Source organism: Chiloscyllium punctatum, chromosome 29 (genome assembly GCF_047496795.1).
Source record: "Chiloscyllium punctatum isolate Juve2018m chromosome 29, sChiPun1.3, whole genome shotgun sequence".
Classification (NCBI taxonomy): Eukaryota; Metazoa; Chordata; class Chondrichthyes; order Orectolobiformes; family Hemiscylliidae; genus Chiloscyllium; species Chiloscyllium punctatum.
In genome coordinates, this window is record NC_092767.1 from 66,578,873 (window position 1) to 66,596,927 (window position 18,055).

The following is an 18,055-nucleotide window of genomic DNA, read 5'->3' on the forward strand; positions in this document are numbered from 1 at the left end:
AGTGTGTCAGTAGATTTTCAGTCTCACAGCATTAAAATTTAACCTTTTCAATGTTGGATAAGAATAATGTTGGATAAGAGTAATACTGAACAAAAAGCCTGTAAAGTTCATATTTAAAAACCATGGCATGTTTTAAAAAGAAAATAGGTCTGTTTTTGCTTGTAATTGATTCACTTACCCAAGGTATAAGAGATGATATTTTGAAATGTATTTTTCCAAAATGAGGCAGCCTAATCTGGCTACTGGATGTTTAAAAGGAGAAAAACAAGGCATTTCCAGTAAATTATTTGTGGGCGCAGCAGCTTTAATAAATGCATAATAGAGCAATGAAATTCACCACAGGAAAAGTTACCATGAATTTGGATATTACACTGACCCTCAGGTTTTAGGAAAAGTTGGGTCGGCATATATGTCACTCCTGCAAACAAAATTATTTTCAAGATACTACTTGTACTCTAGGATTTACTGCAAGATAAATGAAAGTACACCTAACTAATGACAACTGCACACATATAACAAATATAATGCATGGAATTTGCCGATTTTCTCCAATTACCAGTAGGTTCTGATGTAACGCAATAGTTCCACTCTCGTGCAATCTCATGTTATTAGAAAATCGTGCAATAGCCATGCCATTTAAACTAATGGGGCTGGAATTGCGTTATAGCCAATATGCGTTCGACAAATAACGGTCTAAATTCTTCAATCGCGTTAAAACAATTTGCGTCGAAGAAACACGCATTATAGCAGAACAGATTGTATTTCACTCCAGTGCCACGATTTACCTTTATACTTTTCAAAGTAAATTAACAGCTATTGCAATAGCTTATTCAGTGAGATGAGTAGTAACAACTGTACAAGTAAAGACATATCTGGTGGGCCAATGTTGCTGGCCTTTTGTCCTATACATTGCTAAAACATCATTTTTCAATGGCTGGCTGACTTAAATCTTCTCGATATTGGTAACACAGCAAGCTCAGTTTGTTGATGTAAAAAAGTCTAAATCTGTTTGAATAAAAAACCTTTTGCGGTTGATTTCTTGAAGATATTTTGGTTGCTGGCTACAACCAGTATTAGAACCTTTTGATAAGGCATACAACTTAACAGTTGGATTTTGCCTTTTGTTTTTCTTTGCCAGTAAAGGTCTGTTTTTATGTTCTGTAATGAAGAGGTGACTTATCTGGGATTGGAATGCACTGGGCTGCCTCTCAATCTCTTCGGCAGCTTCAAGAGGAGCTTACTATTTGTAAGCACAAGAAAGCTCTCCAGTCTTAGAAGCCCTTTATATGGCAGTAAGCCTCCAGGGCTGAAAACACAACATACAACAACCAAAGGCTTACAAACATGATGCAGGTCAGAATCTTGCCACGCCGTGTACCTCCAAGCTCACCGCCTATGTGTGACCGTCTTCTGTACAGGAGTACACTGATGGCAACAAAGGCAAAGATGGTAAAAAGTGTGACTGAAAAGGCCAGTGCGCCAGGATCTACTTGAAACTCTTGCCCCTTAGCAGCCCAGTAGATGGCAGCAACAGACCAAGCGACTCCAATACCCAGGAACACATTTACAGCATTGCTTCCTGTCACATTCCCAATGGATGCATCTGCATATTGGTCTTGTAATGCTGCGACTTTGCTGGCAAATGTATCTGGAAAAATACCAAAGAGATATCTCCATTATATTCATTGCATTTCAGTTATTACATTCACATCTACTTCCAGGAAAATACAGATGGATAATGTCTCCATGTACACTACTGTATATTGTAAGCACTTCACAGTTAAGTATTTTGAAGTGTGATCACTGTTGTAGTTTAGGAAAACATAGCAGCCAGTTTCCAAAATGGTCTGGATTTTATGCGAAACAGCAATCACCATCAGATTACCACTCTACTACTCTGCAGTTCTGATTGGGTCTCCAAATGCTGGTTTCCACAGAAATGTAGAGCATACAGTCCCAAGAAGAGAGTGCTACCAGAGTGAGGTAGGGTTGGCAGAGAGATGAGCTGCATCCCTTTTTACAGCACCGATTGCAGTAAAGTAGGTGTACATGTCCAGTGTGAATCTTAGCAAATGAGGTAATGGACTTGAGTAAACTGAATAGATCATAGCCTCTGGTGAATAGATAGTTGAGTCAGGCAGGGTTGTCAGGTTGAGGGCCAGAGTCTAGATTAGAGTGGTGCTGGAAAAGCACAGCAGGTCAGGCAGCATTCAAGAAGCAGGAAAATCGACGTTTCGGGCAAAAGCCCTTCATCAGGAATAGAGTAGTCAAGTCACTTTTGAAGAAGTCATATCAGACTGGAAACATGTAAAAGAAAAATCCTCATCACCCTGTTTCCCCTTACAAAATCCTTTTGTTTAGCTGTCCACAGATCTGCCAGACCACATGAGTTTTTCCTGCACTTTGTCGTTATTTCAGATCTCCCCAATTCTTTGCTTTTAATTTGATTAAGGATGGGGATTTGAGAAAGTCATCGAGGGAATCAGTGTGATTGCTTTGGGAGGTCAATTCTAACCAAGGAGTTAAACTAGAATTATTGTCTTAAGATTTCCTCATGACCAACCCAGCTAGGTACTCTGAAGCTTCCAATCTATCTCAGAATTGGAGATGTTTTGGGAAGGCCCTGAGGAGCAAGGAAGTTGCCCATCTAAAGTTCAGATTTCCCAGACAATCCCAATATTCCATTGCCTGGGATCATCTTGGAGCAGCTACCTACCGAGGAAACATGGGAGATGCGCTGGACTTCAGGTGAAACTGAAATATCGGAGGTTCAAGTACCCCCCTCCCCAGCATATGTCCAAGGCCAAACATCCAAGCCATTGAAAACAAAATGGATGAACTTAAAACTATACTCACCTTCCGAAGGGAATTGAGGGACTGCTATGAGCTATATTTTACAGAGACTGCTTATTTTTGTGCCTTACAACATGACTGTGCCTTACAACTTAAGGGTTTCCCAGTTTAACAAATGGATTGCTGAGCAACCTCGAGCAAGGCAAAGAGCAGTAGAGTCTGTCTCCTAATCAACACCTCCTGCTGCTGAGACGTGATGACCCTGGCAAGTTACTGCTCCCCAGACTTAGAATACCTTACAGTAAAGTACCTGCTGCAGAAGTTCACCTCTGCTATCCTGACAGGAGTCTGCATCCCACCCCATGCGGAAGTGAACAGTGCACTTGATGAAGTACACAACACTACAAAAAAAAGAGTCAGAATACCCCGAAGCCTTGTTCATCGTAGCTGTTGACTTTAACAAGGCTAACCTCAAGAATGTGCCACTAAAATATCAACATGTCTCTTATCCCACCAGAGGTCCAAACATCCTTGATCATTGTTACACGACCATTGCTATCCAACCATTCAAAGATGCCGATTGCTCCATTTCCCCCATCTGCATTTTAGAAAATCAGATCATAATGCTGTGCTGCTCCTCCTGGCTTACAAGCAGAAATTGAACCATGAGGACCCAGAAAAAAGTGCAGTGTTAGTCTGAGGCAATGTAAGGGCTTCTACATGACTGCTTAGAGTTGGTGCACTGGTCCATGTACAAGAACTCAGTGCCTAACCTAAATAAGTATGCCAATACCATTACAGACTCCATTAATAGGTGTTAAGAAGAATGTATGCCAAAAACATTCATTTGAATGTTCCCTAACTGGGAACCATGGATAGATAGGGGGATTCACTCTCTACCGAAGTCCAGATCTGAGGCATGCAAGTTGAACAACCCTGACTAATACAGGAAATTCAGGTATGACCTATGTAAAGGCCATCAGACATGTCAAGGGGCAATACCAAATTAAGCTTGAGACGCAGACAAACCGCACAAACACCTGTCATTTGTGGCAGGGCTTTTACGACATAACAGGCTACAAAATGAAATCAAACAATTGCAGGCAACAGAACATCCCTACCGAGTGAGCTCAATGAATTCTCTGCTTGCTTTGAACAGAAAGTCAGTGAAACAATGTCAACTTATCCCAAGAGCCTGGATGCGTCTGTACCCTCGGTCACTGCCAAAGCCATTAGATTGGCCTTTTTGAGAGTGAACCATAGGCGCCGGATGGAGTCCCAAGCTTTACGTGCAGATCTTGTGCGGACCAGCTGCAGGAGTATTCACAGGCATCTTTAGCCTCTCTTTACTACAGTCTGAAGTCCCCACCTGCATCAAGAAGACCACCATCATCCCGGTGCCAAAGAAAAATCGTGCAAAATGCCTCAATGACAACCACCTGGTGGCTCTGACCTCCATAATAATGAATAGTTTTGAGAGGTTAATCATGGCTAACATCAACTGCAGCCTCCCAAATTGCTGTGATTCTTTGCAATTTGCCTACTGGCACAAAAAGTCCACAGCAGATGCCATCTCCTGGCCCTACAGTCATCCCTGGAACATCTGGATACCTACATCAAGCTCCAACGTATTGACTATAGTTCAGCCTTCAACACCATAATTCCAAATAAACTCATCTCTAAACTATATAACCTAGATCTTGGCTTCCCTTTCTGTAACTGGCTCATTGACCACCTGACCCACAGACCACAGTTAGTAAGAATAGGCAACAACACCTCTTCCACCATAATACTCAACATTCATGCCCCGCAAAGCTGCAGACTCAGCACCTAATATACTCCTTTTACATTCACAACTGCGTGGCCAAATCTCCCCACTCCAGCTCCATTTACAAGTTCACTGATGACACCATTGTTGTAGGTCAGATTTCAAACAAATGAGACACAATGCAGGAAAGGGATTGAGCATTAATGGCATGGTGTAAAGACAACAATCTCTCCATCAAAGTCAGCAAAATGAAGGAGCTGATCATCTACTTCAAGAAGCAGAGTAGAGGGCACGCCCCTGTCTGCATCAGTGGTGCTGAGGTGGAGATGGTCGAGACCATCAAATGCCTGGGATTGATGATCACCAACAATCTGTTCTCATCCACCCATGTTGACAGGACAGTCAAGAAACCGGTCACAACAACGCCTCTCGTTCCTCAGGAGGCTCAGGAAATTCAGCATATCCACAAGGGCTCTTAACAGTTTTTATAGATGCACCATAGAAATCATCCTACCTGGATGCATCACAGCATGGTATGGCAACTGCTCTTTTGAAGACTGCAAGAAACTACACAGATTCATGAACACAACCCAGTCCATCACACAAATCAGCCATTAACTCCATCTATACTTCCTGCTGCCTTGGGAAAGAAACCAACATAATTAAAGAACCCTTCCACCCCAGTTATACTCTCTTCCATCAGGCAGAAGATACAAAAGTTTGAATACTCATACAAATAGATTCAAGAACAGCTTCTTCCCCACTTTTGTACAAACTTCTCATATGTTAATGCTGATCTCTCTCTTTCTCTGCACCTTATCTGCAGCTGGTATTCTGCACTCTGTTCTGCTACCCCGATGCACTTTGTAAGGTACAATCTGCCTGTAAATCATGCAAAACACTTTTCACTGTATCTTGGTACATGTGATAACAATAATCAATCAATCAATCAATCGAGGTATGTAGATTGGGACTGCTGGGGATGGGGTCCCGATGTGCATCTTGAGTCATACCTCCTGCCTCCAATGATCTTGAGACTGAAAGTCCTCAGCCAATGTGATATGCCCTCAGGTTGTAAAAGATGCTATGTAAATGCAAGTTCTTTAATTTCTTATGTGAACAAAGCTGCAGGTTACAATATATGGCTGTAGAAAAGCAACTGATATTTGCTGCTGAAGTACAGCTATATGGTCACTGAAGCAAAACTGATACTTCTACTGCTGTGATTAGGTAGTCTAACACAAGCTTGGCCAATAAGTGTCCTGTAGGCCACAATCAAGCCCACCAATGAGTCCTATCCTGCCCAGGAGCCATGGGCTGTGCAAGCATACATAGTTTCATTCAGCCTGAGGTCTATCCAGCAGGAGCAGTGGCCACAGAAGTGAGTCTGCTGTGGGGACAGGCAAGAGACAGCAAGGGATGAGTTGTGCCTGCTGTTCAGGTGCAAGGAAAGTCTCTGAGTCAGGAGATGAGTCAGGTGTACCAGCACATGTGCTAGATCCCTGAATACAGCTGTCAAGATAACAGAGTGGCTTCTAAATCCACACAGCCATAAGAGAGGGAGGAGGGAAAGGGGGAATGTATGAGTGAGGGGGAGTGGAATGCAGGGGGATGGAGGAAGCATGTGAATGTGTTGGAGGGAGTAAGGATATCAGTATATCGTGGGAGTAAGGAAGGTGTGTATGAGAGAGGAGGAGATTAGACGCAAGTAGAAGACTGAGTATTTAAACTCTTGAGAGTGAGCCAGACACGCACCCACCCTTCCCCTATTTCTTGAACGTCTATTCACAGATTAAGCTGAGAGAGGGGAAATGCTACCGGTTTTCAATCCCCACTTTATGAATTCTTCCAAGCTCAGCTCTGAATGTTGCTAACAAAAGTGAATGCAAGGTCAGTGTGGTTAAACCCAACTCTTTAGTTTGACCTTGGTCCCCATCTGGTAATAAGGACCTTGAGGTGAATCTGCATTTCTCTAGCTCTGTATCTTAATAGAAAGGGCAAACAAAAAATTACTAATTAGCTCTGCTTCTTGTTGATTTTTAATGGTCAGTTTTGTTAATTCCTCATTTACTTACAATTCCAAATCAATAAATTCATAATTTCTTTCTTTCTGAAATTCAAATTTACTCTGTGCCAAAGCTTTTTGCCTAAGAAAAGAACTCACGGTACAGATGATAAGTGTATTAGCATGCATTGAGGATTGGATAAAATGCAGAAGATGGATCGGTTTTTAGGTTGTAAAAAAATCAGTCATAGAGGCTTAATTATTTACTGTAAATATTAATAACTTGGAGGAGGGAACAGAGTGTAATGTATCCAAATTTTTTGTTGATACAAAAATAAGTGAGGGCATGTTATGATGAGAACATAAATAATCTGCAAGGAGAGAAAGTGAGACTGAGTGAATGGACAAAGAAATGGTAGAGGAAATTTAAGTATGAGTACATGCACTTTACTAGGAAGAATCAAAAGGTGGGCTGTTATTTTTTAGATTTAGATTAGATTCCCTACAGTGTGGAAACAGGCCATTTGACCCAAAAAGTCCACACTGACCCTCCGAAGAGTAACCCACCCAGACCCATTCCCCTACCCTATAACCCTACATTTACCCCTGACTAATGGACCTAACACTAAGGAGAGAAATTCCAAAAATAAATGCAGCACAAAAGGATCTGTTTTTGTGCATGAAACATAAAGTTAGAATATAGATGCAGTAAGTCATTAAGAAGACAGTGAATTTTGGCAATAATTGCTAGCAGGTTGGAGTTTACAAACGGAGAAGTTGTGTTTCAACTGTACAGAGTGTTGGTGATGCCATATCTGGACTACTGTGGGCAGTTTTGATCACTGTAATTGAAAAAATATATACTGACATTATAGGCAGTTCAAAAGAAATTAACTAGGCTGATTCCTAAGATATAAAGTGGTTGATTTAAAAAATGACCATAAGGTTAAGCCTTTATTCATTAGAATTTTAAAGAATGAGGGGTGATCTTATAGAAACATTCAAGATTCTGAGGGGGTCTGACAGGGTTGATTTTGAGAAAATATATCCACGAGTAGGGAAACCTTGAATTAGGGAACACAATTTGTGGGTGGCACAGTGGTTAGCACTGCTACTTCACAGCGCCAGAGACCCAGGTTCAATTCCCGCCTCAGGCGACTGACTGTGTGGAGTTTGCACGTAGTCCCCGTGTCTACATGGGTTTCCTCCGGGTGCTACGGTTTCCTCCCACAGTCCAAAGATGTGCAGATCAGGTGAGTTGGCCATGCTAAATTGCCCGTAGTGTTAGGTAAGGAGTAAATGTAGGGGTATGGGTGGGTTGCGCTTCGGCGGGTCGTTGTGGACTTGTTGGGCCGAAGAGCCTGTTTCCACACTGTAATCTAATCTAATCTAAGAATTACAGAATAAAGGGACACTATTTTAAAACTGAGAGGCAAAGGAATATCTTCTCCCATATGACAGTGAATGTCCAGAATTCTCTACCTCAGAGAGTTATGGAGGTTAGATCACTGAATTTATTTAAACAGGAGAAGATAGATGTTTGAAATGTCAAGGAATTGATGTCTATGCTGAGCTGGTACAAAAGAATAGGTGAGACCTGGGGCAGGTCAACTATGATCCTGTTGAATAGTGGGCAAGTATGAGGGACCAAATGGCCTACTTCTCTTCCTGGCATTATCTTTCTGAAATTTGCTCACCAGACCCCTCAGTGAGGAAAAATGAGATGTGAGGGCCATAGGCATATAATTGAAGAGTATACCTTGGCACCTAGCGTTCACATCTATGGACAGTGGGCCCAACTGGTTTCAAGAGTTGAAAAAAACGTTTTAGGTTCAAACTGTTGCCATTTGAACAGGAGAAACAGCTAACAAAGATATTAGTCTGATCTTTGAAAGATGCCTATAGCCTGGGTTCCATCTTGCAGCTTCTTCATATTTTCTTCATGCATACAAAGGCCTGAAATGTGTTGTTTCTTCTCAAGGCAAAATGCACAGCAAACCCAAATATTAACTGCTGGGATGATTTGACACAAAATAATTTAAGTGTTTTAAGGATGTACTGAGTGCCATGCTTATCTGGGTTGGTGACTTGGTATTTCAAACTGTAATTTGACTTTGTCTTAATCAGTTAAGTTCTTCCTCAGCTGTGTTCAGGTCCCACTGGGCTCTGTGGAGCATTTAATCTGTAGTTTGTTTTTCCGCAAGCCTACTAATTTTGGTGTTTTGTTTTTAAAGGAGAATATTGTATAATATATTCTTCCTTTTCATTGCATAAAAAAGCAATTCTAGTACTTTGTTTTTAGGTTTTTCTCCTGGCTACATTTTCCAACTCTTTTCTGTGTCAGCCCTTAGGCTGCTCTTTTTTTTTTGCAGATGCTGAGATTAAAATATCATCCAACTCAGTCACGATAGTCCATTAGTCTACTATATGGGGAACTGATCAAACATCTTACGCCTGCTGCAGCTAAGAACCACCATGGGCAAAATTTTTAGGTTCCATGGTGACAGAAGTGTTCTTTCATATTGTCAGCCGGTGTGTAGGTCTCTTCAGTCCATCTTGCAATTTTTACTAGAGGTGGGATGGGAAGGTGGCAGTCTTCCCCATTCACAAGCAGTGATTCAACTAGTTAAAGGCCAGTTAAATTCTACCAACTAATGGACACCAGCACCACTTCAGTTCCTTCTTCCCTTTCCTTGCGCTTCAACCCATCTGTTTAACCAATTTCACCCTTTGATGACAATGCCAGGAATTCATGATAATTCCATGCTTTATCCTCAGCTTCATTCCACATCCCATGTGAGCCACATCAATTTTTCAGCTTGACATAATGCTGAGCTTTTCTTCATTCACCTCTGCCCCGAGCCCACTTACTTCATCCAGAGATTTCTCCCTGGTGATTAACAGATCCTTTCATTCTTCCTTTCATTTGGACGACTTCTTCCAACATCTTACTCTCTATATGCTTACAACAACAACTGGTATGACATCAACTGTTGCAATTTTTCTGCGCCCTTCACTCACTCTAGTCTATCTCCCTCTGAACTTGCTTCAGTCTGTTCTCTCAAAAACCAACTCTTAACATCACTAATGAACCTGCTGAAAGCATGGGGCTGATATTGACTGTTGTACTGGCCTCTATCTAGCACAGGCCAACTGCCAAATCTCCATCACTTCCTCCTGGCTGTCCCTGGGTCATGACTCTTCTACCAAATACCAGGTCATCGTATCCAGGACTGTCACTGATCTTAGTTACTCTGAAGATCTTCCTTCTACAGCTTCCAGCCTTATGGATCCCCAACCAGGCAACTTCTAACTCTTGCCCAAAATCAATAAGTAGACTGTCCTCACCAGTCCATTGTTTCAACCCATTTGTGCCTATTACTCTCTTAAAGATTTATTTTCTACCCTTGCCCAACCTCTTCCCACCTACATGTGTGATTCTTATGTTCCACATGATTTTTTGAAAAAAATTCATTGATGGAATGTAGGTATTAATGTCTGGGTCAGCATTTACAGCCCATCCCTAGATGCACTTGAGCAGATGCTGGTCAGGGGAGCTGCCTTTTTGAACCGTTACATGCAAGACATGAGAAATATCCCAGCAATTAAGGAGAGTCGGGGGCAGAGTTATATCCCAACAATTAAGGAGAGTCGGGGGCAGAGTTATATCCCAACAATTAAGGAGAGTTGGGGGCGGAGTTGAGAATGGTAATCATTACAAAAGACAAAGTGCTAGAAAATAGACAATAGGTGCAGGAGTAGGCTATTCGGCCTTCGAGCCAGCACCACCATTCATTCTGATCATCCACAATCAGTATCCTGTTCCTGCATTATCCCATAACCCTTGATTCCATTGTCTTTAAGAGCTCTATCCATCTCTTTCTTGAAAATGACCAGAGACTTGGCCTCCACTGCCTTCTGGGGCAGAGCATTCCATACCTCCATCAATCTCTGGGTGAAGAGGTTTCTCCTCAATTCTGTTCTAGATGGCCTACCACTTATTTTTAAACCGTCCTCTGGTTCTGGACTCATCCATCAACGGAAACATATTTCCTACCTCCAGAGTGTCCAATCCTTTAATAATCTTATGTCTCAATCAGATCCCCTCTCGTCCTTCTAAACTCAAGTGTACACAAGCCCAGTCGCTCCAATCTTTCAACATGTCCAGCCGTTCCAGGAATTGACCTTGTAAACCTACACTGTATTCCCTCAATAGCCAGAATGTCTTTCCTCAAATTTGAGATCAAAACTGCACATAATACTCCAGGTGTGGTCTCACCAGAGCCCTGTACAGTAACAGGAGGACCTCTTGCTCCTATGCTCAATTCCTCTTGTTAAGAAGGCAGCATGCCATTAGCTTTCTTCACTGCCTGCTGTACCTGCATGCTTGCTTTCATTGACTGATGAGCTGAAAAATGTGTTGCTGGAAAAGCGCAGCAGGTCAAGCAGCATCCAAGGAGCAGGAGAATCGACGTTTCGGGCATAAGCCCTTCTTCAGGAATGAGGAGGGTGTGCCAAGCAGGCTAAGATAAAAGGTAGGGAGGAGGGACTTGGGGGAGGGGCGTTGGGAATGTGATAGGTGGAAGGAGGTTAAGGTGAGGGTGATAGGCCGGAGAGGGGGTGGGGGCGAAGAGGTCGGGAAGAAGATTGCAGGTCAAGAAGGCAGTGCTGAGTCCGAGGGTTGGGACTGAGATAAGGTGGGGGGAGGGGAAATGAGGAAGCTGGAGAAATCTGCATTCACCCCTTGTGGTTGGAAGGTTCCTAAGCGGAAGATGAGGCGCTCTTCCTCCAGGCGTCGTGTTGCCATGGTCTGGCGATGGAGGAGGCCAAGGACCTGCATGTCCTTGGCAGAGTGGGAGGGGGAGTTAAAGTGTCCAGCCACAGGGCGCTTGGGTTGGTTGGTGCGGGTGTCCCAGAGGTGTTCCCTGAAACGTTCCGCAAGTAGAACTATCACCCTCACCTTAACCTCTTTCCACCTATCGCATTCCCAACACCCCTCCCCCAAGTCCCTCCTCCCTACCTTTTATCTTAGCCTGCTTGGCACACCCTCCTCATTCCTGAAGAACCCGAAACATCGATTCTCCTGCTCCTTGAATGCTGCCTGACCTGCTGCGCTTTTCCAGCAACACATTTTTCAGCTCTGATCTCCAGCATCTGCAGTCCTCACTTTCTCCTTCATTTACTAATGTACAAGAACACCTAGATCTAGTTGTACTTCCCCTTTACCTAACTTGACTCCATTTAGGTAGTAATCTGCCTTCCTGTTCTTGCCACCAAAGTGGATAACCGCCCATTTATCCACATTAAACTGCAACTGCCACACATCTGTCTACTCGCCTAGCCTGTCCAAGTCACCCTGTATTCTCATAACATCCTCCTCACATTTCACCCTGCCACCCAGCTTTATATCATCAGCAAATTTGCTAATATTACTTCTAAAACCTTCATCTATATCATTAATGTATATTTTAAACAGTTACAGTCCCAGCACCAAACCTTGTGGTACCCCAATGGTCACTGCCTGCCATTCCGAAAGGGACCTGTTTATCATTACTGGTTGCTTTCTGTCAGCCAGCCAATTTTTAATTTAAGTCAGTATTTTGCCTCCATTACCATGTTCCCTAATTTTGCACACTAACTTCTATGTGAGACTTTATCAAAAGCTTTCTGAAAGTCCAGGTACACTACATCCACTGGGTGTCCCTTGTCCACCTGCATAGTTACATCCTCAAAAAAATTCCAGAAGCTTAGTCAAGCACAATTTCCCCTTCGTAAATCCATGCTGACTCTGACCTATCCTGTTACAGCTATCCAAGTGAGTCATAATTTTATCTTTTATAATTGACTCCAGCATCTTTCCAACCACTGACGTCAGGCTAACTGGTCTATAATTCCCTGTTTTCTCTCTCCCTCCTTTCTTGAAAAGTGGGACAACATTAGCCACCTAGGTAAAAACAATGACTGCAGATGCTGGAAACCAGATTTCTGGAGTGGAGTGGTGCTGGAAAAGCACAACAGTTCAGGCAGCATTCGAGGAGCAGGAAAATCGACGTTTCGGGCAAAAGCCCTTCATCAGGGATACAGGCAGAGTGCCTGAAGGGTGGAGAGATAAATGAGAGGAGGGTGGGGGTGGGGCGAAAGTAGCATAGAGTACAATCGGTGAGTGGGGGTGGGGATGAAGGTGATAGGTTAGAGAGGAGGGTGGAGTGGATAGGTGGAAAAGAAGATAGGCCGGGAGGACAGGTCAAGGGGATGGTGCTGAGCTGGAAGTTTGGAACTGGGGTGAGGTGGGAGAAGGGGAAATGAGGAAACAGGTGAAGTCCACATTGATGCCCTGGGGTTAAAGTGTTCCAAGGCGGAAGATGAAGCATTCTTCCTCCAGGCATCGGGTGGTGAGGGAGCGGCGGTGAAGGAGGCCCAGGATCTCCATGTCCTCAGCTGAGTGGGAGGGGGAGTTGAAATGTTGGGCCACAGGGCGGTGTGATTGATTGGTGTGGGTGTCCCAGAGATGTTCCCTAAAGTGCTCTGCTAGGAGGCGTCCAGTCTCCCCAATGTATAGGAGATCGCATTGGAAGCAACAGATGTGGAAGGTTCCTTTAGGGCCTTGGATGGAGGTGAGGGAGGAGGTGTGGGTGCAGGTTTTGTAATTCCTGCAGTGGCAGGGGAAGGTGCCAGGACGGGAGGGTGGGTTGTAGGGGGGCATGGATCTGACCAGGTAGTCACTGAGGGAACGGTCTTTGCGGAAGGTGGAAAGGGGTGGGGAGGGAAATATATTCTTGGTGGTGGGGTCCGTTTGGAGGTGGCGGAAATGTCAGCAGATAATTTGGTTTATGCGAAGGTTGTTTGGGTGGAAGGTGAGGACCAGGGGGGTTCTGTCCTTGTTACTCTCCAATCCACAGGAGCTGATCGTGAATCTATAGAACATTGGAAAATGATTACCAATGCATCCACAATTTCGAGAGCCACCTCCTTAAGTACCCTGGGATGCAGACCATCAGGTCCTGGGATCTTATCAGCCTTCAGACCTAACAGTCTATCCAACACCATTTCCTGCCTAATATAAATTACCTTCAGTTCATCCATTACCCTAGGACCTTCAACCACTATTACATCTGGGAGATTGCTTGTGTCTTCGCCAGTGAAGATATCCAAAGTACCTATTCAACTCTTTTGCCATTTCCTTGTTCCCCATAGCAAATTCACCTCTTTCTGTCTTCAAGTGCCCGATTTTAGTCTTAACCATTTTTGTTTCTTTTCACATACCTAAAAGAGCTTTTACTATTCTCCTTTATATTTGGCCAGTTTGCCTTTGTTCCTCATTTTTTCTCTGCTTATTGCCTTTGTGGTTAAAAGCTAACAAGTCTAAAAATCGACAAATCTCCTGTCCCCGATGGGCTACACCCTAGAGTTCTCAGGGAGGTGGCTGAGGAAATAGCAGAGGTGGTGACTGTGATCTTTCAAAAATCACTGGAGTCAGGGAAAGTCCCAGATGATTGGAAAATCGCTGTTGTAACCCCCTTGTTCAAGAAAGAATCAAGACAAAAAATGAAAAACTATAGGTCTAAGCCTAACCTCGGTTGTAGGTAAAATTCTAGAATCCATCATTTAGGATGAGATTTCAAAATTCTTGGAAGTGCAGGGTCAGATTAGAACAAGTCTGCATGGATTCAGTAAGGGGAGGTCATGCCTGACAACCTGTTAGAATTCTCTGAAGAGTTAACAAGTAGGTTAGACCAGGGAAACCCAGTAGATGTTATCTAGATTTCCAAAAGGCCTTTGATAAGGTGCCTCACGGGAGGCTGCTGAGTAAGGTGAGGGTACATGATGTTCAAGGTGAGCTACTGGCATGGATTGGGGATTAGCTTTCTGACAGAAGGCAGAGAGTTGGGATAAAAGGTTCTTTTACAGAATGGCAGCTGATGACAAGTGGGGTCCCGCAGGGTTCAGTGTTGGGACTGCAACTGTTCACTTTATATATTAATGATCTGGATGAAGGGATTGGGGCATTCTGACGAAATTCACCGATGATACGAAGTTAGGCGGACAGGTAGGTAGTACTGACGAGGTGGGGAGGCTGCAGAAAGATTTAGACAGTTTAGGAGAATGGTCCAGGAAATGGCTGAAATTCAACGTGAGCAAGTGCGAGGTCTTGCACTTTGGAAAAAAGAATGTAGGCATGGGCTATTTTGTAAACAGTGAGAAAATTCATAAAGTCAAAGTCAAAGTACAAAGATCTGGGAGTTCTAGTCCAGAATTCCCTAAAGGTTGATTTGCAGGTTGAGGCCGTGATTAAGAAAGCAAATGTAGTGTCATCATTTATCTCAAGAGGGTTGGAATATAAAAGCACCGATGTGCTTCTGAAACTTTATGAAGTTCTGTTTAGGCCCCATTTAGAATACTGTGTCCAATTTTGGGCCCCACACCTTAGGAAGTACATACTGGCATTGGAGCGTGTCCAGCGGAGAATCACAGGGATGGTCCCTGGAATGGTAGGCTAATATATGATGAATGGCTGAGGATTCTGGGATTGTATTCATCAGAGTTTATCAGGTTGACGGGAGATCTGTTAGAAACTTACAGGATAATACATGGCTTAGAAAGGGTGGGCGGTGGGAAGTTGTTTCCGTCAGGCAGGAAGACTAGGACCCGTGGGCACAGCCCTAGTATTAGAGGGGGTCAATTTAGAACGGAAATGAGAAGACATGTCTTCAACCAGAGAATGGTGGGCCTGTGGAATTCATTGCCACGGAGCGCAGTTGAGGCCAGGACATTGGCTTCAAGGCAAAGACTGATAAATTCTTGATCTCGCAAAGAATTAAGAGCTACAGGGAGAGTGCAGCTAAGTGTGATTGGAACGCCCATCAGCCATGATTAAATGGCGGAGTGGACTTGATGGGCCTTCCTTCCACTCCTATGTCTTATGGTCTTATGTAGGTTCATCCACAACATATTAGTGAGAAGAGTTCCAGGAGTTTGAGCCAGCAAAACAACAGGGAAGGCAGTATATTTCCAAGTCAAGATGGTGAATGGCTTGGAAGACAACTTGCCAGTGGTGATGTTCATGTGTATTATCAGCCTATGTCCTAGATGATAGTTGTCAAAGTTTTTGAAGGTGCTGTCTAACGAGCCTTGGTGAATTTCTTTCACTGTAATTACCACATTCACTATTCATGATCTGGTCTTCTCTGCATTAGGTAAATCAAATGCAGATTGGGTGACCACCTTCCACAGCACACCCTCCAAGTTTACAAATACCATGGCCCATGCTTTCTGTTGCTTGTCATTTCAAATACCCATATTGTTTCCGCTCCCCCCCCCCCCCCCCCCCTCAGACTTCTCTGTCCTCACTCTCTGCATTATTCCAACAAAGCTTGAAGCAAGCTCAAGGAACAGTACCTATTTTTCAACCTGACATTCTACCACCTTGAGGACTAAACACTGAGTTCAACATTTCTATATGACAAACTTCGCTTCTATCTTGTTGTTTTTGTTTAATGAGCCTTTACCCCTTCACTTTGCATTCAGATGGTTGCTAAGCAGCCATTTACACCTCAGCTGGACACTTTTTTTTGTTTGCTATGCCCATTATCACTCTCTTTGAAATTTATACCTTGAAACCTTTTGCTATTTAGGGGACCAAAGTCTCCGAACCTCACTTGGATCCCCTTTTGTTCTTCTTGTTCCCTTCCCAAACCTCTCCCCAGCTTAAAACCCTTACATTCTATTTTTCTTCTGTTCTGATGAAAGGTCACCTTGACCTAAAACATTAACTCTGTTTCTCTTCATAGATGCTGCCTGACCTGCTGAGGGCATCCAGCACTTTTTTGGTTCTGGTTCAGCTTTCAAGCAACTGCAATATCTTGCATTTGTCTGCTGTAGGAGCCTTCTGGAATATTCCTGCAAAGTATCAAGGTTGCCAGATAAATCAGAAACTGGCCAACTGACTGGAGGTGGTCTGACAGCAGAACAGGGAACCAGTACTCCAGGCAGGCTCAGAGTTCACTCACAACTACCTTTTTAAGAGCAGCAGCAGTACACCACCTGCCACCTGGTATGGCGAAGAATAGTCTAGTTATCTTATAAGAAAACCTTGGGCCTCTGTCTGTTGGAGTTTAGAGCAATGAGAGGTGAAACATGTAAAATTCAGAGGGAACTTGACAAGATGAACGCAGCTTAACAATATGTGGTCTCCTATTTAAGGCTGAAATGAGAATTTCTTTTCTCTTGGAGATTTCATAGATCTGTGAAATTCTCTTTCCCAAAGGCAGAGGTAGATAGATTCTTGACAAACTAAGGAGTCAAAGGATTTTAAGGAAGGCCGGTATGTGGAGTAGTGGCCATAATCAGATCAGCAATGAGATGATTGAATGGTGGATCAGGCCTGAGGGGCATAACGTCCTCCACCTGCTCCTAATTCAGGTGTTTGTATTACAATGGTGACCCAGCTACTAAGGCTTTTCATTACTGTTACATTTTAAGGAGTTGGAAAGAGGGTCCTTCCATTTTGGGTCACTTTCTACCTCACTTACCTTGAAGCTGCTGCTCCTTCAGTATTGGAAGGTCTCCAGAAAATGCTTGCAGAAAACGTGAAGCCCATAAAATAAAAAGATAGTGGCAATGTGGGTATTGGCTGTGACAAGGAACACGGTGGTGATGAAAGTTTTATTTAAGGCTTGAGGAATGTACGTACTGCATTTCTGCAGGGTTTGGCAATAGGACTTCTTTTATCTTTGCCACTAAAAAGCAATGGAGGTAACACTTTCATTCTTGGTTTTTAGTCTGTTTTTAAGCAATATTTCTCAAAAACTAATGGATGGATTAATAGGCAGATTATAATCTAAGAATAAAACTGATTCATTTTGGATAAAGGTGAAAAATTGCACAACATCAGGTTATAGTCCAACAGGTTTATTTGGTAGCACAAGCTTTTGAGGCGCTGCCTCTGCATCAGACGGTGGCTCTAAACCAGCATATCCCATCCTAAAGGATGCAAGTCTTAATCTAAGTTTGTTTAATATATCATTACAACTCTGTGGAAGTATAACCCTTTTGCTATAAATTCTGTGTCTTCTGGACGTGGTCACAACCACCTGATGAAGAGGCACACCTCGAAAGCGAGTGCTTCCAAATACATCTGTTGGTCTATTACCTGTTGTGTGATTTTTAACTTTGTCAATGCCAGTCCAACACCAGCACCTCCCAATTTTGATAAAGCTGGATAGACTGAAATTATTTTTAAGAATTTGTTAATGACAGAAATGAGGGCAAATTGACTCTTAAATCTTGTTGTTTACTTCACAATGTTATGATCATCCCAGCTGCTATAGTACAATTTGTCACAGGTATCAAAATGTGAGTAAATTCCTCAAAGTGTTGTGTAGTCACCTTTACCCCCATCTCCATCCACCTATTGCACTCTCAGCTATCTTCTCCCCAGCCCCACCCACCTCCCATTTATCTCTGCACCCCCAAGGCTCCCAGCCTCATTC

General features: G+C 43.3%; 1 protein-coding gene across 4 annotated transcripts in view; it reads right to left on the minus strand.

The window, feature by feature from the left end:
- Nucleotides 1-283: 283 nt before the first annotated feature.
- LOC140454487 (sodium/calcium exchanger 3-like) overlaps nt 284-18,055 on the minus strand; it is a 352,119-nt gene continuing 334,347 nt past the window's right edge. For all 4 annotated transcript variants that reach the window (XM_072549277.1, XM_072549278.1, XM_072549275.1 and 1 more), the window contains one exon: nt 284-1,648. In XM_072549277.1, the coding sequence (XP_072405378.1) occupies nt 1,272-1,648 (377 nt within the window). In that variant the 3' untranslated portion in view covers nt 284-1,271. The remainder of the gene's footprint in view (nt 1,649-18,055) is intronic.